This window comes from Antechinus flavipes, chromosome 4, assembly GCF_016432865.1.
Source record: "Antechinus flavipes isolate AdamAnt ecotype Samford, QLD, Australia chromosome 4, AdamAnt_v2, whole genome shotgun sequence".
Classification (NCBI taxonomy): Eukaryota; Metazoa; Chordata; class Mammalia; order Dasyuromorphia; family Dasyuridae; genus Antechinus; species Antechinus flavipes.
The window spans coordinates 94,046,132-94,072,568 of NC_067401.1; the positions used below are offsets into that span (position 1 = coordinate 94,046,132).

At 35.6% G+C, this 26,437-nt stretch overlaps 1 protein-coding gene across 2 annotated transcripts in view; it reads right to left on the reverse strand.

Moving 5' to 3' along the window:
• MTR (5-methyltetrahydrofolate-homocysteine methyltransferase) overlaps positions 1-26,437 on the reverse strand; it is a 144,444-nt gene that overhangs the window by 64,473 nt on the left and 53,534 nt on the right. For both annotated transcript variants that reach the window (XM_051993541.1, XM_051993542.1), the window contains 8 exons: positions 23,034-23,093; positions 22,483-22,577; positions 18,460-18,560; positions 16,701-16,762; positions 15,286-15,353; positions 13,960-14,039; positions 8,511-8,623; positions 4,978-5,118 (listed from right to left, as the gene is read on the reverse strand). In XM_051993541.1, coding sequence (XP_051849501.1) covers positions 4,978-5,118; positions 8,511-8,623; positions 13,960-14,039; positions 15,286-15,353; positions 16,701-16,762; positions 18,460-18,560; positions 22,483-22,577; positions 23,034-23,093 — 720 coding nt within the window. The remainder of the gene's footprint in view (positions 1-4,977; positions 5,119-8,510; positions 8,624-13,959; positions 14,040-15,285; positions 15,354-16,700; positions 16,763-18,459; positions 18,561-22,482; positions 22,578-23,033; positions 23,094-26,437) is intronic.

Here is a 26,437-nt window from a genome sequence, read left to right on the forward strand (position 1 = left end):
AGGAACTACTTTAAGCAGTATCCCAAAATTTGATAAGTGTTGTTTTGTCATTATATTTTTCTTTTATGTAATTATTGTTTAATTTTATTTAATTTCTATGATGTTTTCTGACCCATTCATTATTTAGGATTTAAATCTACATTTTGGTCTGTTTTTGTTTCTGCTCCTTAAACCAATTACTACATGTATTACATTATGAGCATTGAAGAATACATTTACTATTTCTCCTTCTTTGTTTATTTTACTTATTTGCAATTCCTCTATACCCTAATACATGGCCAATTTTTATAAAAATTCCATGTATGGTGTCAAGAAATACATGTGTATTACTTAGCAGTCTAATTTTAAAAATTCTCTAAGTGTTTTAGCTCTAGTTTCTGCAGTAATTTGTTCCAACTGTATTTCCCTTTTATTAATCTTCTTACTAGCTTTTTCCAAAGCTTTCCAAAATGGAAAGGATATTAAAATTTTCCATTATTGTATTACTGTGTCTTTTTTAGTTTGATTGATTTTTTCTTTATGGACTTAAATGCCATGATATTTAGAACCTAGAAGTTTGATAATGATTTCTTGTTTATGACTCCTTTCACATAATATAGTTTCCTTTTTAGAAAAATCATCATGTTACAAATGTTTTTGCTAACCAATAGCACAACTGTAATTTTTATAACTGCCTGATACATATCAAATATTTTAAAATTTTTATTCCACATATTATTTTATTTTATTTTGCTGTTATAGTGTTTTAAGTTACAGATACAGATTATTCAATATTTCACTCTTTCATTTTGTCGGATCATTTAATTCATTCATATTTAAAGTTAAGAGACTTAGGTTTATATTATATTATCCTTCATTTATCTCTAGAACTTTTTTTCTGAATTAAGTTTTATTTGTTTATTGCTTTCATTTTACTAGATTTCTTCATCTTTTTTGCTTAATCTACTTGAAGGTAACCCGATTCCCTCGGGATCTCTTTCCCTCAGCCTCAAGCCCTCTTCCCTAGCTATGAGTTTTATCTAATAATTTCATTTTTCTCTTCTTTTTATCTAGTGAGCTAATTGTTCCCCTCTTCTTTCTTTCTCAAATAAAATCCTTTCTTCAACTTCTTTTATGTGTTGCCTTTTTTTCCCATTATTTGTACTTTTTTCTAAAAAGGATTCTTCTCTTCATTAATCTATGTGTTTTGTTTATTCTTGATGTTTATTTTTTTTTTATTTGTGGCCCTAATACCTATTTATGTCTTTTTCATTCTCCATATTCCTCTTACAATTGAAATTTCTAACACACCTATTTTGAGTTCCTCCTTTCTATACTGGATTTACCGATTTATTTTGCAGATTCCCCCTACCTAACAACCCACTTACTATTTTTCTTTCTTTTTAAAAAATACTATTTGTTATATAGGATGACTCTCTAGGATAGGGAAAGGGGAGGAAATATTAAGACTAATTCTGATGATGTCAAAGATGCAAAATAACAAAAACTAAAGGGAGCCCTTAAGGATTGGTCACCAATGGAGCATAAGCTACAGCCAATTTTCCAATGTCTCCAATCCAGGCAACATAACAGTAAAAATAAAACAGCAATATGAAATATTTGGAGGGATTTTCTTGTCATGAGAGCACTTAGATGATCCTCAAACATGGAAAAGTTAAGCTAATAACTGAGAAAGGAACCAATGAGTTCCTTTCCCAGGTTTTGATATCAGCTTACCCAGTTTGAGTGCCTAAATGCCAATGTAACCACCTTAATATAGCATTTAGACATCTCAAGGTCAGATACTGTTCTGCCTCGGGATTAATGTGTACCTTCATGCCCTTCAAAAGAACTCTCCTAGCCAAGGTATTCAAATTTGAGCTCCCACATTCCAGACTTGAAATAATCCCAGCTTTGGCACCCAAAGAAAAAGTGAATGCATCTGGGTAAAAGGCTAATTCCTTTTAGGTCTGAATGGAAGCAAACAAACTGAAAATATTACATTCCCCTTTAATTCTTTATCTTCAGTAATTCATACCCTAACCTCAGAAAATAAGTGAAATAAATAAGCCAAGAAAAAAAAATCCTTAAATGATCTTCAGAGAGGAGAGAAATTTTAAGATTAAGAAAGCCACTAGAAAGAAGGGCAACTAAAATGATGCAGCAAAAATCATTACTCAAGGGAAGATCCAGATCTCTTGGTTTTAATTCCTGAATAGCTGGACTGCCCTATATCTCTGTGATACAGAGAAACTTATCTCTATGCTTGTCACCACCACCACCAGAGGGTAGCAAAGGAAAGAGAACAAAGATTAAATTACATCAGTAATTATGTTGTTTGTTCTCATTCTGGATTTAAGAAGAAAGAAAAGAGAGGGGAGGAGGAGAGGAAAAGGAAGGAAGGAAGGAAGGAAGGATAAAGGGAGAGAGGGAGGAAAAAAGGGAGGGAGGGAAAGAAAGAGAAACAGAGAGGAAGGAAATAAGGGAAAGGTGGGAAGGAGGGAGGGAAGAAAAGGAAGAAGGAAAGAAAAAAGGAGGGAGGAAGGAAGAGAAGAAAAGAAGAAGGGAGGGAGGAAAAGAGGGAGAGAGGAAGGGAGGAAAAGAGGGAAAGAGGAAGGGAGGGAGGGAGGGAGGAGTTTGGGAAGGAGAGTTGAATTAATGGCAAAAGAAATTTTTTAGTTTTATGTATTTGTTTTTGTTTTTGTTTTGATTTTTTTGAAACTCAATCAGCTGGACTGGAAATACAATAGACGATGGCCCAAATCCAAAGCAGACTCCTATTTTTGCTTGAGGACACACTCCTTAGACAGCATAGTAGGTCTCCAATCCCAGAAGTTCACCCATTGATGCTGGACATTTAATCAACTTCAACCCACACAGCCCAGAACTCCTGAACTCAATCAGTTCACCAGCCTCCCCAGTAGCAACAACTATAGGGGCCTATCACCACACCTGGCCATGAATTTCTAAAATGAACACAGAGCTAAGTTTGGAAGAAGAGCTCCTTGGCAGGAAGGTACTGTCCTTAAAATTGCAAAACTTTTACTTCTAATATTGCAGAAACTCTGGTGATAGAATTCTCCTGGAGGAAGCAAGATAATAATATAAATGCTAATATTTTACATAACACTTTAAGGTTTGCAAAGTGCTTCACAAGTAATTTCTCATTTGCTTCTCAAAACAACCCTGGGAGGTAGCTGCTATTATTTTCTCCACTTTATAAGTGAGGAAATAGAGGCAGATAAAGATTAAATGATTTGGTCAGGGATGCATAGCTAAAAAGTATCTGAGGCCAGATAAGAATTCAAGTTTTTTTAATACAAAATTCAGCACTTTCCACTGAGCCACCTAACTGTCTATATAGCATGCATAAAGCATTCTGCAAATGTTAAACAAAGTGTGTGGCTGTTGCTGATATTATAAATGAGTATACATTAGAACTTGCTCCTAGGAAATACTTTGGAATTCTTTTTGTATTTAACAAAAACCTAATCAAAAATCTGCATTCCCATCTATAAGGTTATATCATTAATTCTTTTTTTTTTCTTTGAATTGATTTCTTTTTGAAAGTAAAATGCACTGGGAGCAGCTAAATGCCACAGTGGAATAGAACACCAGTCCTGAAGTCAGGAGGACCTGAATTCAAATATGGTCTTAAGACACCTAATACCTCCTAGTTGCATGATCCTGGGCAAGTCACTAAATCACAATTGCCTCAGCCAAAAAAATAAAAATAAAAAAAGTAAATTGCACTTGGAAAAAATGAAAACCTAATTCAGAATAGCATACCCAAGAACACTTTTATAGTATCCTTTATCAAATGGGAAAGGGCTTAAATTCACTTTAATTTACCGTTTACACAGCACTATTTCTGCTTCTGTCTCTGTCTTGGTCTTTCTCATGTACACATGTACACATGTACACACGTATACACACACACACACTCTCTCTCTCTCTCTTTTACAATGTGTGATAGGATGACAAATTTTGTCAACTAAATCACTATAATCTATCAATTTAAAATAAATACATTTCTGTATAAAGATTTAAAGAATATGGTTTCAAATGGAAACATAATTATAAAATATACAGTGCTAATATTAAAGTAACAAAACTACACTACAATTCTTATAAAGTAATGCATCTTTATATAAAAAGCAGAGATTAATAGATCAATTATATTCCCTAGTGAAGAATCCCAATTTAAAGTAAAAGGATGCTATAATTTTGCAAAACATAAGATTATAAAATATTTCTATACAAACATGAATGTCATTAATTCTTAAAATAACAGTCAGTTGGAGAGGGGGAAACCTCTGGGAAACTCCTTTTCCTCATCAGTTCATCCAGCTTTAGCAATAACATAAAATTACAGGGGATGCAGGGAGAAAATTAGGTCAAGCATTATTATTTTAATCTTTAATTCTGTTTCACTCTGACCAGCTTCATTGATCTTCCTTACTCCTTAAAGGAACAACTAAGTCCTTTTATATTTATGACGAAAGAGACAGAAGATTAAGTAGCAATACACTGAATGGCTAAGATTTTCATGCTGAGCTGGTGAGGGACCTCATAGATACAGGAGATACAGAATGAATCCACCTCTTATGTCCATTTACAGAAGTTTGGAGAGAAATTTAAGGATTAGAATCCTACTTCAGACACTTGTTAGCTGTGTGACCTACATAAGTCACCTGGCCACTCTAAGATTCAATTTTCTGATCTATAAAACAAATGAAAATTTCTTTGGAAGTAAAAAGAGAAAATGTGTCCATTTTGTGAACCTAGATGTTCCCCTAAATATTGGTTGCTGTTATCATCATCATTATCATCTATCCATATATTCATTCATTCAGGAGATTCTAGGCAAGAAGATATTTGGTCCAGAGCAATATAGTTTAAAAACTCTAGAGAAAGACGAATTCATATGTGACACAGCTTGCTTGAACAAGTTAAAACAAGTGATGACCTTAACATCGTGATTGAATTAAGTATCACCTTAGCAATATCAGGTTCAGAAGCAATGAAGTTACAAAATCTGGTCATCGCGCTGGGGCCATCCAACATCCCATCATCCATGTTAATATCCAGAATCTGAGCTCCCATCTCCACTTGGGTTTTAGCCACACTCAAAGCTTCCTATAGTAGAAATAAAGAAGATGTATTATAACCCTTGAGCCAAAAGCAGCAGAAGAGAACACATTTACTTCTTTCTTGACCATGACTACTTGAGTAAAAAAAATAAATAAATAATAATACATAGTACTAACAATATCTTAAAAGTCTGAAAGGAATCTTTGAATCACTTAGTCTTTTTCTCGCATTCAATATAACTTCCATGTTACTAGTATTCTTCTAGTCTCCCAAACTAGAAATATGAATCATTCAATGAACTATTCCCTAATCGATCAAAGTACATGAGCAGACAATTTTCAAATAAAGAAATCATAGCTATCTATAGTCGTATGAAGAAGTGTTCCAAAACACTTTTGAAGAGAAGTGGAAAGTAAAACAACTTTGAAATACCACCTCACACCTATCAAATTGGCCAATATGACAAAAAAGGAAAGTAATAAATGCTGGAGATGATGTGGAAAAACTAGGACACTAATGCATTGTTGGTGGAGTTGTGAAACCATTCTGGAGAGCAATTAGGAACTATGACCAAAGGGAAACAAAACTGTATCTTTTGACCCAGCAATACCACTACTCAGTCTGTATCCCAAAAAGATAATAAAAAAAAGCAAAAGAACCTACATATGCAAAAACATTTATAGCATTCCTTTTTGTAGTGGCAGAATATTGAAATATCAAAAAAAAAAAATTTGAGGGATACCCATCAATTAAGGAATGGCTGAATAAGGTGTGACAGATGAATGTTAATGAAATGCTATTGTATGATAAAAATGATAAAACAGACAGATTTCAGGAAAAACTTATACAAACTGATGCAAAGTGAAATGAGTAGAACCAGGAAAACCTTGAACAGTGTCAGCAATAACATGTGATAATCAACTATGTTTTAACTCTTCTTAGCAATATGATGACCCAAGACAAGTACATTTTCCTACTTAATGCAGTATGCTCTAGGTATCCCTAAATCCTGGGTCTTCCCATCAATCTATTTAGCCAGATTAATTTTCCTAAAATAGAACTTTCATTATGCCATACCTATACTCAAGAATCTACACCTCCTTATTATCCGTCTGGCACATCAGAATCAAATTGTTATGTTTAGTTTCTGGGTTCACAATAATTAGATCTCATACTAACGGTACCATCTAAATTCCTCATCACTCCCACAAAATTCTACTTCCACTTAACTAAGGTTCATCTTGTCACCATTCTTCACATATATCAAATTTATTCTTCTTTCTGTGCCTTTGTTCATAGGATTCCCTTTACCTAAATAAGAAGCAGATCTCCTTCAATTATCAAAATCATTCTTGTGTACATTAAGGCCAAATTCACATACCACCTTGTAAAGTCCCAGCTAGCTCCCTGGAGGCCTCAGGATCAGCCAGAGTCAGGAGGATAAGTAAAAGTCCTTGGTCTTTAGGAGGAGAAGGGAAAAAGGCAGGCAAACTGCCAGGAATTTTGCCAAAGATCTCTCCTCGATTCTGAAGTCCAGAATTTCCACCTTTCTCCTCCTAGGTCCTGCACCGAGTGACTCTGGCTTCTGTCATTCCATCCTCTAATCCTTACCTTGTTATCTTAACATAAAACATTGAATTCGCACCAAACAGTGAGAAGAGCCATTTACCCAAAACATATGCTAACAGAGTCATTGTATTATTAGTCATTGTAATTAGCCTTAAGTGCTTGATTGTCTGATTCAAGTACACATTTCATAGTTTCAGACCTTTACACCACCTTCTTCATTAAGTCTTTTCCATTTACTATCCTCACCTTTTACTAATCTTTTCCTTGCCTGAACTTCTATTGCACTAAAAGAACATTTCTATATCTTAAGAGATTTTCAATGTATCAATATTTCAAATATTTTAACAAATATTCAACTATTTCTTTGAGCTCTCTAGATAACTGGACCACAAAGCTCCTTGAAGCTAAGGACTAGACTGTACCTCTTTTGAAAGTGTCACATAGGAGGTTCTCACCACATACATGTTGACTGATAAATAGTCACTATATATGTGTACGTCTCTGTCTATATTAGTCTTCAAGGTATAAAAAAAGGAGATTCTATGAAGTATCAGATATTCATGCTCTCATAGCATGGAAATTACAATAGATTTTTTCTAACTCTAAGAAGAGTAAATGGAAATTTGCAGAGAAGAAATAAGGATGTGTAAGGAAGAAATAACATCACAAAATAATCTCGATTATTATAGAGAAAATGGATTCAAAGAATTATAATCCAATGACAACTTTTGTTAAAGTCAACTGTATCCCACACAGACATACAAGTAAAAAAAAAAAAAAAACAATAGCATTGAGTACTAAATGGGATCTCTAGGGTTCATGGAATTACAGATAAGGAAAAAAATTAGTTTGAAAAACAGATCATGAGCTTGGCACAGACGCCTGATAAAGCAGTGATGGAGTTGTTCAATTATCCAGGCATTTCCCGAAGCTCTCTCTGCCAAAAGCAGAGCTACTAATAACTTTTTTACTTAATAATAATCCTGTCCTTCAATAAAGTGAAGAAATAAACAAGAAGTTATATCTTGGTTCTGATTCTCACTAACAGAGAGAAACTATTTGCTCAAGTAGAAATGATGGGTATCTTAGAAGGAAATAATCTTTGTATCCTAGAGTTTGTGGTGAAGAAGAAAGCCCTTCTGACATGCACCCTCCATTTTAGTAATGTACATATTTCAAAGAATTCAGGTAAAGAATAGGAGAATACCATGGACTAAAGTTCTCGACATTCTAATAGTGGGTGGAAAATGCCATTTGCATCTAGAGAGAAATCACAATAATATAGAGTTGAAGTAATGATATGATAAACCAGTAGAGGGACAAAGAGAATGGGGAAAAAAAGGATAATAAGAGCAACAAACTCAATGTCAAATCTCTTCAGTTTAGATTACATTGTTAAGCTTTCTTTTGACATAATTTTAACCTTAACAGCATTCTCAACAAAACTGAAATACAATCAATGAAACATGAAGCAAGTGTCCAAATAATGAATATTATTCATCTTTCTATCTTTCTTTTCTATATTCCTAAAGAAAGAGGAGAGAAATTCAGAATGGGAGACATTTCTCTATTTTTACCTTTCTCTTTCCAAATCAGGGAAATAAGTGGAAGATGAATCTGCCTCATAGCATTTCACCCCAATTCTTGAATGTGGGTTTTTGGTGAAAAGCAATGGCAATTTCAATTTTTCTCAAGGCTTAATTCATAATCCACCCTTCCCTTCAAGTTCAAAAGTGAGCCCAGTTTATCATATTCTCACATTCATTCAGCAATATAACTAATAATATCAAAGATAGAGGCTGGTTAATTTATATGCTGCCTAGCAAAAGAAACAGCATGTATTTCAGTGATCTTATCAAGATGCTTACTTCATAGTTTCCTGCCATGATGAGTTTAGCAAACTTCCTCGATCCCGCAACATTACAGCGTTCACCAATGTTAACAAAGTTGGTATATGGTCCAATCCTGAAAGGCTCTAGTCCTAAAGGGGGAGAAGCATTTTGAAATATTTATGAAAATGTATTCAACAGATGATAGGAGATTTAAAACAAATACATTCACAAGAGAGAAATACCTTTGTTTCTCAGCCCACCAAACTAGAATTTACCACCTGCCTTTGCATAAATGATTCCCCATACCTGGAATATTTCTCTCCACACTTCTGCCTTTTGGGAATCCCTAACTATATCAAGGCTCAGAAACTTCCTACACAAAGCCTCATTACTGCTATCCCTTTCTTTATACTTACCATGCATATATTTTATATTAACTTATTTAAGTGCATCTTATTGTACATTAGTAGAATGGAAGTTTTCTGAGGGATGGAATGTTTTCATTTTTAACCTTTTTATCTCAGAACCTGGCAAAGAGGACCTAGATAGGAAGTGCTAAATAAGTGCTTGTTGAATTAAATTGAAAAGCAATTATGAGGGAAAGGAAGCCATGGGGACCATCTTTCCCTGGTTGTTATCTACAGCTCTAAACACTCAGAGTAAAAAGCATTTCCTGAAGACAATCCTACTCTAAGACATTTTGCAAATCTTATCTGAATTATGAGATACATGGAAGACTCATAACCAAATATTTCATGAAAACTAGAGAGGCTCAGAAAAGATGTGATAGAAATAGAGCTATTATCCTAACTCAACTTCTTAATTATTAAATGGGGATGATAATATCTTCCCAACCTAACTCATAGAGCAACTGGGTGATAAAATAGGAAAACACTTTAGAAAAAGTTAAATGCATGCTACAAATGGTAATTACTCTGAGGCCATCTCTGGTTCTACCTTTTAAAAATCAATCATTTAGTTCTAACAAAGTATTCTAATAATACTTCCTTTCCCAACTTCAAGTGAGGAAAATGACTAACAAAAATGGGAGCATCTCTTTCTGCTTCCAACTAAACAAGGTTTCTTCCCTTTTAGTGTTAATGCTCTTGGATTCTGCCCCTCCTCTAGTAAACTCCTAGTTGTCCCTGACTCTCTCATTGATCTCAAAATTTGCAGAAAAAGCAAGGGAGGATGCCAAAACTTAAATGGTAAAGAATTCCTAAGTGATCTTCCTAAAAGCATTTCATACACAGTACTTCTATCTATTATGGATGTGATGGAAATAGATACAAAAACAGCCCATCTTGCTCCTGTTTTACAAAAGAGAAAGATGGAATAGACTGTCTGAGATTTCATTTTTTAATCTGCTTCAGAGTCATTCTGAAAGCAATTAGAAATCACACATGAAGCTGAAATTGGAGCCAAAGGGCTACTCTCCTTTTTATATAACAACTCTTAAAATAATGGTGCATAGAGAAGATCACAGCACATTATGTGGGCTGGAGAGGTGGCTCCCTAGGGAGCAACCCAAAAGTCACAATGATCTGAGCTTTAAATGCTGCTATGGGTCCTCAGGAAATCATTTAACCTTTGCCTCGGCTTCCCCATTTATAAAATAAGCATAATAATTGCAGCAATCTCCTCGTATTTTTGTAAATATCAAATGACATCAGTGTAAAACACATAGTAAACATCATGTAAATGTTAGTTCATGGGGTATTGAGAACACTATGTTGGTGGCTAGGTGGCACAGCAGCTGGCCAGAAGCCAGGTAGACTCGAGTTCAAATCCAGCCTCAGATCCTTCCTAGCCATCACCTAACCTCTGCTTGCCTCAGTTTCTTCAATTGTAAAATGGGCACAATACACTTAGGTCCCAGAGTTGTTGTGAGGACCAACTAAGATCATTTTAAAGCACTTAGCACATTGTCTGGCACGTGGTGAGCACTATGTAAATTTTACATATAAGCAGTCATAGTACTATAGGGGAAGGAAAGCTGGCCTTGATGACAAGCAGAGCTAGCTTCAAGTTCCACCTCTGAGCAATACTAGCTTTGTAACCCTGAGCAAGTAACTTCACTTAGTGACCCAGACAAGTGCCTAAATGTAAGAATAGAGAAAATTCATCTTTTTTTTTCCTCTTGCCTGGGAAAGTTCTTTACCTGGGACTTCCCCATAATAATGAAATCACACAGGTCCAATTTTTTAAATCATCTAAATTAAATAATAATAATACTGTTTGTTGTGTAGGTCAGTCATTTCATTTATGTCTGACTCTTTGATCAAGATTCTGGTATGCCATTTCCTTCTCCAGTCCATTTTACAGATAAGAATATCTTAAGAAAAAAGAATATAGAGATAAGGCAAACAGGGTTAAATGACTTGGCCAGAATCACACTGCTAGTAAGTGTCTGAGGCTGGATCTGAACTCAGGAAAATGAGACTTTTTGACTTCAGGCATTGCGCTGTTATCCACCACATCACCTAGCTGTTATATATAAAGAGAATGATCTAAATAAACAGTTTACTCCCTATACCATGACCAGCAAACAGGACAATTTAATTCATGGCCCCAATTAAGACCAACATTTCATTCTGATATCCATCAAATGAAATACCAGCCATCAGAGATCACAGTATGCTCCCCTAACTAGCCCTCTTAGCTTTTTGGGAACGAGAAGGAACAAAGGACTGGTTTAAAGAAACATGGTTCCTCTGCCTCATGGCAGCTAAATGCCAATTCTTCATTTTCCATCAATGGCTCTATTTTGGTTTCTACTAGACTAGCCACCCATAAAATGAACAGCTGGAATCTCATCTCCATTCAGACAGAATCAACTTCTGGTACTCAATGGCTCTCATGCTAGCTTCCATCTAGCTTCTTTTTTGTGCAGAGACTTATCTTTTAGACTGTAAGCTCCTTGAGAGCAGGAACTATTTTTCATGTTGTATCTTCAGCATTTTAATATAGTGCCTAATACAGAATAAATGAATGCTGAATTGCATTGAAAGTAGCACACTAGATAGAGCAATGGCATGGAGTCAGGAAGCCTCAAGTGCAAATGTGGGCTCTTACAAGTCCAGTGCTCTATCCAGTGTTATCCTGTCTATATGATTTCTTGTTTCCATTTAATATATATAACATTCTGCTCAAGTAGAGCTTCTAAAAAGTGAACTATTTGTTGGACCCAGGACTACACTTTAAAGGTTTTAATAGTTCATATGATCTGGTCATATCTTTTTAAAATTTCTCTCCCCCCACCCCCCAAACTCATCCTTGAAAAGTGTTAGGGGCAGCTAGACAGCAGAATAGATAAAACATTGGCCCTGAAGTCAGGAAGACCCGAGTTCAAATCTGGCCTCGGACACTTAACACTTCCTAGTAATGTGACCTTGAGCAAGTCACTTAATCCCAACTGCCTTAGAGAGAAAGAAATAAATAAAATTCTTTCTGTTAGAAGCTAGTAAAAATATATAACAAGCGTGTGAGAAGGTGCCAAACTACCCCTCTCCACCTGTCTCTAATTTCACAGCCATGTGATTGTGGTTTCCCTGATTCAGCCCTCGCTCTGAAACTGCCTCCCAAGGTAGCAGCTACTCTGGAATTAGGGGGAAGAGGAGTAGCAAAGGTCTGAGAAGCAGACTACCCAGATTGTCTTCTATTAAGAGCTTTTTTTTTTAATCTCATCTGACAAAGGAAAGGAAGAAACTAACACAGCTCACAAATCAGTAAGATTTTTGAATAATGATCTGTCATTTCTTAATATGAGTCTCCCGAGTCTTCATTTACCCATTATCAAGCTCTTCCTTTGTATCCCCATGTAAGTAGATGGAGGCTGGCCTCAGGGCCTAGCCTGAATTCAAGTGCGACCTCTGATACAGCCTGATTAGGTGACTCAGTGAGTCTCAGCAAGACTTCTCAGTCTCTGGGCCATTCTACAAAACACTAAGGTTCAGGGAAGAGGCCAACTTGCTTTGATAGAGTGTGTTGGAATATATGGGAGAGCTGCTGAAATACCCGGGAGCCACCTGTCAGTGGCTGCTGGAGATCCAACCCAGATTGAATCTCCTCTTGTGAGAGGATAATACAAGGAGATGGAGGATGTTATGGGCCAGAATTCTGTACTTGAAACAAGGATTCTTACAAGGTGCTAACTCGGAAAAATTGATAAGACAATGGTTATCTAGTTTAACAGGGTGTTTAACAGTTCTCTAGTTCAGCACATGTACTTAGTACTTAATATAGTTCCACAAGATTCACACCTACGATGATGTAATTATAATAGAATATGTAAAGCTGGGACAAACTCAGCCAGAGTCAGAGCCAGAGAGGACAGAAGACTGGAGGTGGAATCTCAAGCTCTCAGAGCCAAGGAGAGACAGATTCATTCCATCTTCATCAGCCTGATGGTGGCTGGTCTGTCCTCCTGCTCCCCACACTGAGACCAAGACCGGTCTGAAAGACTCTCCACAAAGCTGGCCCAGGCTCCAGGAAAGGAAACTAGATTGTAAAGGAGATAATAAAGAATTTGGACTTAACACCTGACTATTCTCATGGTGATTACCCTACTGAAAGGAAGGCTGCTCCAGAGACCTCCAGAAATCCAACAAGAACACTACGAGAGAAAGGGGGAATCTCCCTTCTCTGAGCTCCTGGCTTAACAAAATCCTAGGTCCAGTCCCCTACCTTTACTCCCCTTTGTGCCAGATCCTATTAGAGGCTACAAAGATGAAGACAATCAATGAAGCAGCCCTTGCCTGCGAAGAATTTCCCTTTTATCAAATGCATCTAAGTAGCAAATTCTAGATTAATTAAATAACACTTGTGTTACTGCTAACATCACAGAGCTATGCTGATAAAAGCACATAGGGAACTTTAATAGGCTAGACATTATCACAGAAGGGACTTGAGAAAGCATCTAATCCAACACTCCCACCTTGAAGATAAAGCAATTGATATTGAGAGAGGTTAAGGCTACATAATCAGAGAGTAGAGCTGGACCTCAAATCCAGACTCTGACCTCAAACCCAGTATTGCCTACAATTGCCTTTTTATTACTTCTTTGCCCAGAGAATGAGAGCCTTGATAGATTATGAAACCAAATAAATCAAGTTTGGACCATAAGTTGGAGGCAAGCCTTGAGCGCCTGGCCCTAGTCAATGTGAAGTGCTAGATTTGGGCTGAAAGCTTGTTTTCAAGGAAAATTTGTAGTATGGAAATCCAGCCATTGAGTGAAACCTAGTTAATGTCTGACAAGATTTTTCAATCCAGCATTTAGGTATGTATCTTAAGTGATCTTCATGTCCCACCCAAAGGTAAATGAGTGACTGCCAACTACAAACTGCTGTTTTAAAAGGATGATTTTTTTTTTTTTGGGGGGGGGTGAAGGGGAGAGGGACTCCATGAACAATCCCATTGAACACATTATAACATCAAAGACATCAGGCATAAACATAGACAAATCAATGGTCACTTAAGGACTCACCTGACAGCAACATATATCCATCAAAAACAGATGCAGGGGGAACTCTAGGTTTACAATTTTTCACAGCTTCTGCAATTTCCCTGAGTTGAAAAACAAAACAAAAATACTAGACTTGTCAACTTAAAATAAACTTAATTAATTTTAGTTATAAAATTTAATCTACTTAATTCAACTGCAATTGAGAATATACCTAATTCTAAATGTTCAGCAATAATCTTACCTTTTAATTTGCTCAATAAAGCAGAAAATCATTCATAAATAATTTATATATTTAAACATAAAAATTATAAATAACTGTTATCCACATGGCCACAATGTGATGGACACCCACTATACATGTGACTGTATTTCCAATCTAAACATACATAAGAGATCATCCAATTGACAACAGACTTCCTAGTTTGAGAAAAATCACCAGACTGGGCACATCACTTAACCCAGCAATCCTACTCTGAGAATCTAACTCCCTAAAATTCCAACATGGATGGTTCATACAATGTGCTAGAGATGTTCCTTGCTTTTCTCCTGACATTGCATGAACTTGCAATAAAGCTATGAACTGATTAACCCTAGCTTGGATAATTCCATCAAATTTTCCAGGAATAATAGTCATTTTCTACTCAAAGTCTTGCCCCTGCATTCTCAGGTATATATGGTATAAAACTAAAACACATATATAAAGAACAGATGGAAACCAAAATGAAATAACTCATAATTCAAATAATGGGATATATATGGGATATGTGTATATGTGTTTGTCTGTAGTCAAATCTGTGCTATCTAAATAATTGAAGAGTTTGAAAAACACAATTTGATAATAATCTTACCCAAGATCCAAAAGAAAAAGAAAAATAATTTGAGTATTTATTATATGAGAATGTATATGTAGCTGAATTGGCAAGCTCAGGACTTCCAGCCTATCCAATAAACAAGCTAGATAAATAAGAGTGTTCCAATTCAGCCCATTGTACTGTAAAAGACATTTGGACATGAGAATCAGAAGCCCTGTATTCATGATACAGCTCTATTCTTTTACTGGCCTTGTAATCCCGGGCAAGTCACTTAATCTCAATGAGCCACAATTTCTTTATGTATAAAATAACTATCTTCACTATCAATTACACTGGACTATTGTGAGGTAAGAACTTAGATGCCTATAAAACTCTATGTACATACAAGCTACTAAAATGTTTCTGAAAAAGCTGGTTATCTTTTGTAGTACAGATCTTGCCCCCCTTTTCCTTCCATGAAATTATAGTCCTTCCTCCATAAAACATGACTTTTTCCTCTTCAGGAGATTAACCCCAGCACTATATGTCACCTTACCTGATATGATCCGGCGTGGTACCACAACAACCACCTACAACATTGACCAAACCATCCAATGCAAAGTTCTGTAAACAGAGACAGAAGAATATGGAGTTTGAATTCCAAAATTCCCCCAACAATTTAATGTTTCAAAAAAAAGAACTCCACTTATGGATTTCTAGGCAGAATAATGTAAAGAGGATTCAAAGAATTGTTGAAGTATTTAACTGTAGGAGTAAATACTAACATCTATCCTTCCCATCTGATTTTGAAAGAGTAGGAGAACCAGGGTTATTTGAAATCTGCTGCAATATCCCGTCAAAAAAAAATTGCAGCAAGAAATTATCCCATCAGTATATCCTGATAATTTGTTTAACCTACAACGAGTACACTTAGACAGAATAAAGAACTCTTTAGGTAAAAACCATTACTAAGTTCGCCAGGAAATCTCATTTAAATTCCAGGCATTTATTACAACAATGAATTGCAAATATTTTACCCTAATATCCTTGTCTGGGATGCCTTCTTCATCTGAAGTTAAGAGGCAAAAGACCACAGTTCGGGGAAAAATACATTCTCTTAATTATCTATTTAATAGGGTTGTCTTCTAAGAAATGAGTTTAAGCATTAGTCTGACTCATTAACACTTCCTAATCCAAGTTTTCTATTTGTTTGTTTTTTTAGCAAAGCTGTTGTTTTTATTAATGCCTCTCTCCAAGCAAACATGAACAAATTCTCAGCATGGCATTTTGGATTGAAATCTTGCCTTTGATTCTAGGAGACCTGCACTCAAATTTCACTACCTCTGTTACATATTGGCAGCAAGCCCCTGGCAAACCACATAACTTCTCAATACATCCCCATAACCACATTTGTTCCCATTAAAATTTTTTAATGTAAGTAAGTATCCAATCATCAATCAGAAAGCAGATCTTGGAATCAAAAAGATCAATCAATCAAGTCACATTTATTAAGCAACCTCTATATCCCAGACATAGTGCTGAGAACTAGAGATATAAAGGGAGGCAAAAAGCAACCTCTGCCCTCAAGGAGCTCAGCCTGAGACATGGGTGACTAGTACCCCTATGCAACAACACTCTAATACTTCCATTTGTAATGGCTTTTTTTTGTCTATCTCCAGTGCTAAACCAAGGGTCCCGTGTGTAGAAGTTGCTTGATAAATATTGGTTCAAATAGAAAAAGAAAATAGTTTCATTGAAAGGGCCCTAATACAGTCCCTAAACTTAGGAAAAATAGTTTCTCTCTCTAGATCTGCCACTAAGTAGCTATGAACAGGCCAGGGAACTTCTCTGGACTTCAGTTTCTTCAACCGCAAATAAGAACATTGGATTAGATAGATGTCCCATAAGATTCTTTTCAGCTTTAACAGTCCATGGTCCCTAAGAACCAAAAGTTGAGAAAAAAATTCAGACCTTAATATGCATTGCAGTCATTTCAGGTGTTTCATCATACTCGCCAAAGGTATTGGGAAGACCTAGAAAAACATTTTCAAATTAAATACTATTATATACTCAATAAAATTAAAATATACTCCCTAAGGAGGTATTTGATCAAAAGAAAGGTTCCATCTGTACCAAAACATCTATAACAACTTTTTATAATAGAAAAGCACCGGAAATAAATCAGATTCCCATTGACTGCAAGATAAGTTAACCAAAGCATAAGGTACATGAACGTTACTCTGCAATAAGAAACAATGAATATGATGAATACAGAGATGATTATTCTTATCCTATTGGATAAAATCATAAAAATCATATTTGCTGATAAATAAAGTAAAACCAACAAAATAATATACACAGACTATTACAATGGAAATAAAAATAAAATAACTAAAACAAATGCTATAAAAGTGACCAAGTTTGACTCTAAAGAAAAGCTATGTGGGCATCTCTTTCCTTTCTTTGAAGAGCTGGAGAAGACTATGTATGGAATGCTACACATACTGTTTTTCTCTTTATCAATCCTTGATATAGGAAAAGCCCACTGAAAGATGTTGAGGGTAGGATATATTGGCAAATTAAGTGATATAAAAACAAAACACATCAATTTTTTTTTTCAAAACTACACATAAGTACTGTACATATTACCACTTTAAATGAGAAAAATTTTTAAATGTCTTCCTGACTACAATAGTTACTACTGAGAGGGGTAGAGGAGTGGTTAATCCATATATATAAAAGTATGTCATTAGCATTAAAAAAGCTACTTAAAAAAGAAGAGGAAGAAAGGAAGGGAAGGAGAAGAGGAAAGAAGGAAGAAAAGGGAAGAAAGGAGAAAAGGATAGAGAGAGGAAAAGAAATGAAAGTTCAAGTTAAAGGTGAAAAAAAAAAAAAAGGTATCATTCTCCTTTTCTCCCCATCTCTGGAAATCATTCTTTCAAAATGTCAGCTTTATTATTTCACAGCTGGTTAAGAGAGGAAAAAAAGCATTATCTCTGCTTTGAACTAATGAGCATCTGCTCTATTGGAAATAAATAAAAACTCATTAGCTTTATTTCAATTAAATCTCTCCAAGCACAAATTTGGCCTCCAACTACCTGATTCTAGGTATCATTTATTATTCTCTTATGCAAACTTTGAGTTCTCTTATTTCCAGTAAAAAATAAAATTTAAAACTGCAAATTTTTTAACAAGATGTAAGGACCTGGTAGGCCTCAGAAACTTCATTTTAAAAAAAAAGTTCATCATGAAGAATTTCCTACAAAATGAGAGAGTTGGATTGTGTGACTTGCCAAGTCTTTCCTTCCCGAGTCTACAAAATAAACTTGCGCCCAAGAGGATTATCTATTAGCCAATTCTTAATTATTTGGGGGTTGGGTACACACTAACGAGTTATGGTGAACTCCAAAAAAACGAGAAATAAACATATCATTTTGTTTTTTCATAAAAGGAAAAAAAGGAGAGACAACAACACAGTGAAGGTTAAACAAAAGTGACTTCTCTATTGAAGTTTATTTTTGGAAGTCACACCCATGCCAACTTCCAGATAATTTTTTATGTTTCTTCAAAATAAAGACAGCCAATGGTTTGAGCCTCTTAAAGGGCACAACTAGATTAAACCCTGCAAATAACAACATTTCTAATCTCAAAATCAGATCAACCCCTCTGCATCTTGGTCTCTCATTAAACCACATGTATGCACAATACCCATTAAAACACACACACACACCTGCATTGGGATAACAAAGGACATATGCTGTTGTACACTTGCCAATTGTTTCAATGAAAGGTCTCATTTCCAGGGCTCCTAAAGCACAGTTTAATCCAAGGCTGGTAGAAAACAAAATAAGAGATTATAGGTCTATATTTCACATCAGAACAACATATATATCTTTAATGTAGGTCTTGTCAGATTCCTCCCTTATCTAAAAACCTTTGCTGGTCCTAACAGTCAACAACACTTACCTAGAATTCAAGACCTCCACCACCTGCCTCCAAACTACTTTTCCAGTCTTAAATAACACTCTCAACATTTATTAAATGCTTACATAGATGAAGAGATAAACCATGCCCTAGGGAAGTCAAGATGTAGACAAGTCTCTGTCCTCAAAAAGCTTATAATCTCCTAAGAGATAAAATGTAAATACAAATATTATATGTCATTGAATATTAAAGAGGAGTGGTATCAAATTCAAATAAAAATGGGGGCCCAATAAAATACACATAAAGATCCTCGTGAGAACACACTAATTTAGAAAATCACATATTAACATTATCTATGTTTTTTAATACTTTAAAATTTTTATTAAGTATTTCCTAATGTCATTTTAATCTGTTTTGATTAGTCCCATGTTTGACATCTCCAGTTAAGAAAACTCCTTTTACAAAGGACCCAAGAGAAACCCAATAAAATGTAAATTCCTTAAGAACATAAAAGATCAGCTTTATTTTCCGCTATATTACCACTAGATGTAGTAAGTACTTTATAAATGCTTGCTGATTGACTGACTAGAAAGACTGACACTTGAGTTGGGCTTTAATGACTGAACAGATATTCATAAGCATATAAACACATTCTAGAAAAAGGTATCCGCCTAAGTTAAGACAGCAAAGTGAGAGCACAGCATGTACTGTTTGGCTAGAATAAGTAGTGTGTGGAGGGACGTAAGAAAGGTTGGATGGTTCTGAAGTACAGAAAGAATACAGTAACTGAGCATAAAAAATAGAGGATGCCATACTGTGAAGGGTCTTCACTGTCAGGACTCTGAATTGAACATTATTATGATGGCAAATTGGAAACCACTTAAGTCTTTTGAGCAGAGAAGTTATATCTGTATCTTGGGATAGGTAAGATGATCAGTGAGTGGTATAAAAGACAGATATGGAGCAAATAAAACTAAAGACCAAAATGAGGGAATCAACAAACCAGGAGGCAAAGTGGTACCATGGGCTACTCCAGGGCATGAATTAAAGGACTAACCCAGGGATTCGAGTAGCATCTAGATGCTGGTGTTTAGTTATCATATTTCCCCAGCTGTCCTGGAAACAAAGGAAGGCATACTTTTAGATGTCTTTCAGTTTTGCCCAAACAAATATAAGCTTTATCTCAGATCCTCATTTCTATTCATATACTCCACCTTCTCATTCAATTTGGGTTATTCTGTGTTCCCTAATCCTGCAAACAAAACAATACAATAATATCTTTACTTCCTTCTATGATCAGATCTTTTCTTTTCTCCTCCCTCTAGTCTCTCATCCCATTCTGTAACTCTCCAAAGCATTCACCATATTTTAGCTTATATTAGTTATTTATGTGTATAGTTTATCTCCCTGGTGGATTGTCAATTCATCAGGGACAAACTGGATTTCTCATTTTATCTTCTTCCTTCAAAGCTAAATTATCATCATCATCATCAGTAATAATGATAAAGAAGTAGCAAAGTAAAAAAGGAAGATCTTAATTCAAGTGATTCTTTCATTAAAAAAGCACTGTGATCCAATAAGTTGTCATAAACTTGGAATCCGGAAATATCTGGGTTTGAATCTCAGCTCAGATGCTTACTACCTGTAGAATTCCCTTAATCTTTCAGCCTCAGTTTTTTCATCTATAAGACAAAGAGCAGTCAGAAAAGCATACTTTGTTTCCCTCTCATCCAGACTCTTAGGACTTGTGCTGCCTTCTCCCATTAGAATATAAGTCTCTGAGGGGAGGGGATGTCTTGTATCCTTAGCATTTAGCTATGTCACTGCCTGGTATAAAGTGCTTAATAAATCTACCAATAAAAATATTTTTTAATGGAGAGAAGGACAGTAATTTTGAATAGGATGCAACACATTACCAGCCAAGTATTGCTTAAATGAAGCAACATCAATGATGTCATCAGAGATATGTGACTGGAAAAGGGACACCAGAAATGAAGTATAAACTAAGAATAACTGGCACATAGTCCCACACTCTCACTATATTACAATAGAACCAGAAGAAGGTCCCAAGGAACTGAAGAGGAAGGTGAACCATTCATTCACTGTTATTCCTTGTTTGTCCTGTACTCTAGAAAAGGACCATGACATCAGGAAGTTGATGTCATGACTTGCAAGTGAATTGGATTTAAGTGAGACAGGGATGGGCAAAGTTGAGGAATTGAAAAATGATATGGTCAAAAGTCCTACAGAATGAGGGCAGATGGGTTGTGATCTGGAACCTGGGTGAAAGTATCCATGGCAAAGAAATCAGATCCATCCATGTTCTGAAATGTCTATCAGAAAAATGCCTTTTTTGTAAAGGGAGACAGAATCAGAAAAATTCAGCATAGATTTCCATGGTCCCTTAAAAAAAATTATATCCCTTAACCAGTCAACCAACCTAGTAGAGAATCCCATATAACAAGAAAGACTGAATTGACTCAAGGAATGACTAAGGTAAAACAGAAAACAATAGGTAGCATTTACCTAAGGTTTGAATAAAACTCATTACATGTTAATTTTATTTGATACTCATCAGAAATCTAATAAGAAAGTAAATGCTAAAGACAAATAGGTCCCAGTTAAGTGAATCTTTACTTACTTATTTACACACTAAGTATCTGAGACAGAATATGAACTCAGGCCATCCTGATTCCAAATGCACTTTTGCATCCAAATGCCACTTAATTATCTGAGAGAGTTATCTGAGAGAGGTGAGCCTCTCTTGCTGACCATGTCAATCAACCAATTAACATTTATTAAAGACCTGCTTTGTGATTGTCACTGAGCCAAGCACAGGGTATACAAAGAAAAGGAAAAATCAGTCAGCTCTCACAATCTAATAGAGGAGACAACAAACAAGTATGCAAAGACAAGCTATACAGCAGATATGTAGAAATAATTGAGAGAAGAAAGACACTACAATTTTAAGAGGATTTGGCTGGGAAAGGCTTCTTCTCAAAGATGGGATTTCAGTTGGAATTTGAAGGATGACAGAAGAGGAGTGGCATTCTGAGCATGGGAAACAGCCAGAAAAATCCTGGAGCAGAGGGATGGGGGTGTCTTGTTTATGGAAGAGCTAGGAGACCTGTGCCACTGAATCCAAGTGTACATGGAGAAGAATAAAATGTACGCAGACTGCAAAGGCAGAAGCAGCCTGGGGGATGAAGAGCTTTGAACATCAAAAAGAAAATTTTATATTTGATCCTGGAACCAATAGGAAGTCACTGGAGATTACTAAGGGAGAGAGGAAGGTTATGGATGGACCTGTGCTTTAGGGGAATCATTTTGGTAGCTGAATGAGAACAATATTTAAGGTAGGCAGACCCATCAGTAAGTTTATTGCAAAAGTCCAGGTGGGAGGCAAGAAGGTCCTGCACTAGGAGGCAAAGTGTGACAGTGTCAGCTGTGAAAATTGCTCTTTCTAGGCTTACATATACTATCTTCAAAAAGCAGCTGATTTACATGCATTTCAGTTTAATAAATATTAAGGATGTATACTATCTGTTACTTGGGATGAATCTATAGGAAAAGGAAAGGAAGAGATACTGAGGAAATGATGATGATAAAGCAAAAAAAAAAAAAAAAAAAAGACACCAATAAAAACTTAAGACATACACACTACATGTATACATTTATATACTATATGTATATAATCCCTTGATAGGTTCGAGGAATAAAGACAAAAATGAATAACAGTCTCTTCCCCCAAGAACCTTATATTCTTATATTCTGCTGCTGGGAAAGTTTGAACAAGGAATACTGAGTGAAAAAAAGGTTATTCCCTCACCATAGTGGTTCTGCATGGGAAACGCTGATGACAAATGCCTCTCCTGTTTGTCCAGAAAGAGTTCGCCCACTCTTATCCACAATAGTACCTGAAACCTGGATTTTTAAAAACAGGGGCAAATTTAAAACTGCAAATACAACATGTCATGAACATAAAAAAGGGTCAAATTTAAAACATTTTCTCATGATAGAATATATAATATATAATAATATAAAAATAATATAATACAAAACATATTATGAATATAATCTCTGTTATTTGTTCCAATAAAAGGATAAGGTCCCCGGAACTCAAAAAAATTACTTCTCTGGCTAAGGACTATCTTAAAATATACCATCATAGAAAGACTCTGACTCTACTTTTCCCTTTTTAACCATCCTAGGTTCCATCATGAAACCTCACTGCTTTAGGGGGAAAAGATTCACCATTTATCAAACTACAGGGATGAGGACCCAGACTGAAGATGAAGTCCTTCCACTCCACAGCTGCCCTCAACTCAAAAGAGGAACACAAAACATATCTTCTAATAAGCAAAAGGCTTTCTAACTTACAAAGATAGGCCGCCGATCATATTCCTCTTCGAAGAGTTTCTGGAGTGCAAACAAGGCTGCCTACAAGAAAACAAAGAAAACAAAATTTCTGAGATACACTTCAAGATCAAGTCAATCTAGTCAGTAACAGAGAAAGCAGTTGTTGATTCTAAAAAGCCTCAACTCTTTTAAAAAATATATATTATTTTCATGTGTAAGAGATCGTAAGCCCTCCGAGGACAGGGACAGAACACAACCATAACATCTAAAGCTAATCATCTCATTCAGCTATGAATGACCTTGTTATTTTCAGGAATGGAATGATTCAGAATAATTTTGACTTATGAAGAAAAATGCTATCTATCCTCAGAGAAAGAAGTGATGAAGCATGAATACAAATTGAGGCATAATTTTAAGTGTTTTTTGGTCAGTTTTCTTTCACAACACAAGTAACATGGAAATATGTTTTGTATAACTACATGTATATAACCTATACCAAATTCTTTGCTTTCCCAATATAGGAGAGGAGAAGGAAATGGAATATGAAACTCAAAAATCTTTAAATTAATGTTAAAGATTGTTTCTACATGTAACTGGAGGAAAATAAAATACTAAATTAAAAAAAATGATAAAGTTAACCACTTTGGAGATGCTCTAAAAATGGAAAATGAAGCCGCCACTAGAAAACATAATCCTTTTTTCCCTGGGTTGCATGCTACTATCTTAAGCATATAATATAGCATGCATATGATAATTGTTTATTGAACTGTATGTATACTAGCATACAGTTCAATAAACATTTATTATATACATGCTATATGTAAGGCACTATAGTATTATGGAAATAATTCAATTCTACAGTTCAATTATATTGAGTGTAAGACTCTTAATACTACAATAGAATGGATAGTCTGTTTCTGGAGAAAAGAGGTCAAGAAGATGACAATACTGCACCAAAAATTTGGGGAAATCAATATTTATCAAGCACCCCTCAGTAGCCAGCAGGATACTAGGTGCATAGGAATTTGAATAGCATCCATCAGTCTTCGTACTCAAGTAGACAGAAAACCATAACTACTCTGATTACCAACATAATTACTAACAATTGTAACTTCTACAAATTATGAATTTACTTTGAATATGTTAAGCATGACCACTGTGGATATTAAAACAAAACAAATGCTGGCTGAAATTTCACCTCCCAAAATGATCATTTCCTATTTAAAATCTAAAAAAGCTTTGATGACCTAGAAAAAATAACAACAATGTTCATATGGAAAAACAAAAAGTCAAGAATTTCAAGGGAATTAATGAAAAAAGAAGGTGGCTTAGCTATACCAGATCTAAAATTATATTATAAAGCAGCAGTTACTAAAACCACCTGGTATTGGCTAAGAAATAGACTAGTTGATCAATGGAATAGATTAGGTTCAAAGGACAAAACAGCCAATAATTTTAATAATATAGTGCTTGACAAACCCAAAGACTCCAGTTTTGGGGATAAGAACGCATTATTTGACAAAAATTGCTGGGAAAATTGGAAATTAGTATGGCAGAAACTAGGCATTGACCCACACTTAACACCGTACACCAAGATAAGATCAAAATGGGTTCATGACCTAGGCATAAAGAATGAGATTATAAATAAATTGAAAGAACATAATTTACCTCTCAGACCTGTGAAAGAGGAAGGAATTTATGAACAAAGAAGTACTAGAGATCATTATTGACCACAAAATAGAAAATTTTGATTATATCAAATTGAAAAATTTTTGTACAAACAAAACTAATGCAGACAAGATTAGAAGGGAAAAAATAAACTGGGAAAACATTTTTACAGTCAAAGGTTCTGATAAAGGCCTCCTTTCCAAAATATATAGAGAACTGACTCTAATTTATAAGAAATCAAGCCATTCTCCAATTGATAAATGGGCAAAGGATATGAACAGACAATTCTCAGACAAAGAAATTAAAACTATTTATAGTTTTATATGAACTATATGCTCTAAATCATTATTAATCAGAGAAATGCAAATTAAGACAACTCTGAGATATCACTACACACCTGTCAGATTGGCTAGAATGACAGGAAAAGATAATGCGGAATGTTGGAGGGGATGTGGGAAAACAGGGACACTGATACATTGTTGGTGGAATTGTGAACACATCCAGCCATTCTGGAGAGCAATTTCAAACTATGCTCAAAAAGTTATCAAACTGTGCATACCCTTTGATCCAGCAGTGTTTCTACTGGGCTTATACCCCAAAGAGATACTAAAGAAGGGAAAGGGACCTGTATGTGTCAAAATGTTTGTGGCAGCCCTGTTTGTAATGGCTAGAAGCTGGAAAATGAATGGATGCCCATCAATTGGAGAATGGCTGGGTAAATTGTGGTATATGAACATTATGGAATATTATTGTTCTGTAAGAAATGACCAGCAGGATGAATACAGAGAGGACTGGTGAGACTTACATGAACTGATGCTAAGTGAAATGAGCAATACCAGGAGATCATTATATACCTCAACAACGATACTGTTTGAGGATGTATTCTGATGGAAGTGGATCTCTTCGATAAAGAGATCTCATTCAGTTTCAATTGATCAAGGATGGACAGAAGCAGCTACACCCAAAGAAAGAACACTGGGAAATGAATATAAACTGCTTGCATTTTTGTTTTTCTTCCCGGGTTATTTATACCTTCTGAATCCAATTCTCCCTGTGCAACAAGAGAACTGTTCGGTTCTGCACACATATATTGTATCTAGGATATACTGTAACCTATTTAACATGTAAAGGACTGCTTGCCATCTAGAGGAGGGGGTGGAGAGAGGGAGGGGAAAAATCGGAACAGAAGTGAGTGCAAGGGATAATGTTGTAAAAAAGTACCCTGGCATGGGTTCTGTCAATAAAAAGTTATTTAAAAATAAAAAATAAAATAAAATAAAATCTAAAAAAGCCCTTCTCCCCCACCCCTGACACTTCACAAACACACACAAATGTATCTAAAAAACTAATGACTCTGTTTTTTAATATATTTCTATCCAACACATACATATAGCTAGAGATCTAGGGCTGGATGGGACCATCCCAGAGATAATCTAGTTCAATCCCCTCATTTTCCAAATAAGAAAATCAAGGCCGGGAACTTCCGGTTAAGATGGCGGAGAGGAGGCTCACAGTTGCATAAGCTCCGCGCTTTCTCTCACTATCCACTTCATTACAAGCCTCTGAATCAATGCTTGACTGAAAAAAAACCCACAAATTGTTACCAAGAGAAGCCATCCTTGAGATCCGCCAAGAAAGGTCTGTCTTTACTGGAGGGCTGGGGCGGTTTTAGATCGGGCGCAGGCGGCGGGCAGCGGCAGTGAGAGCACGGGAGCAGACTGGAGAGGGGGTGGGGAGTGATCGCAGCTGTCTCTGCG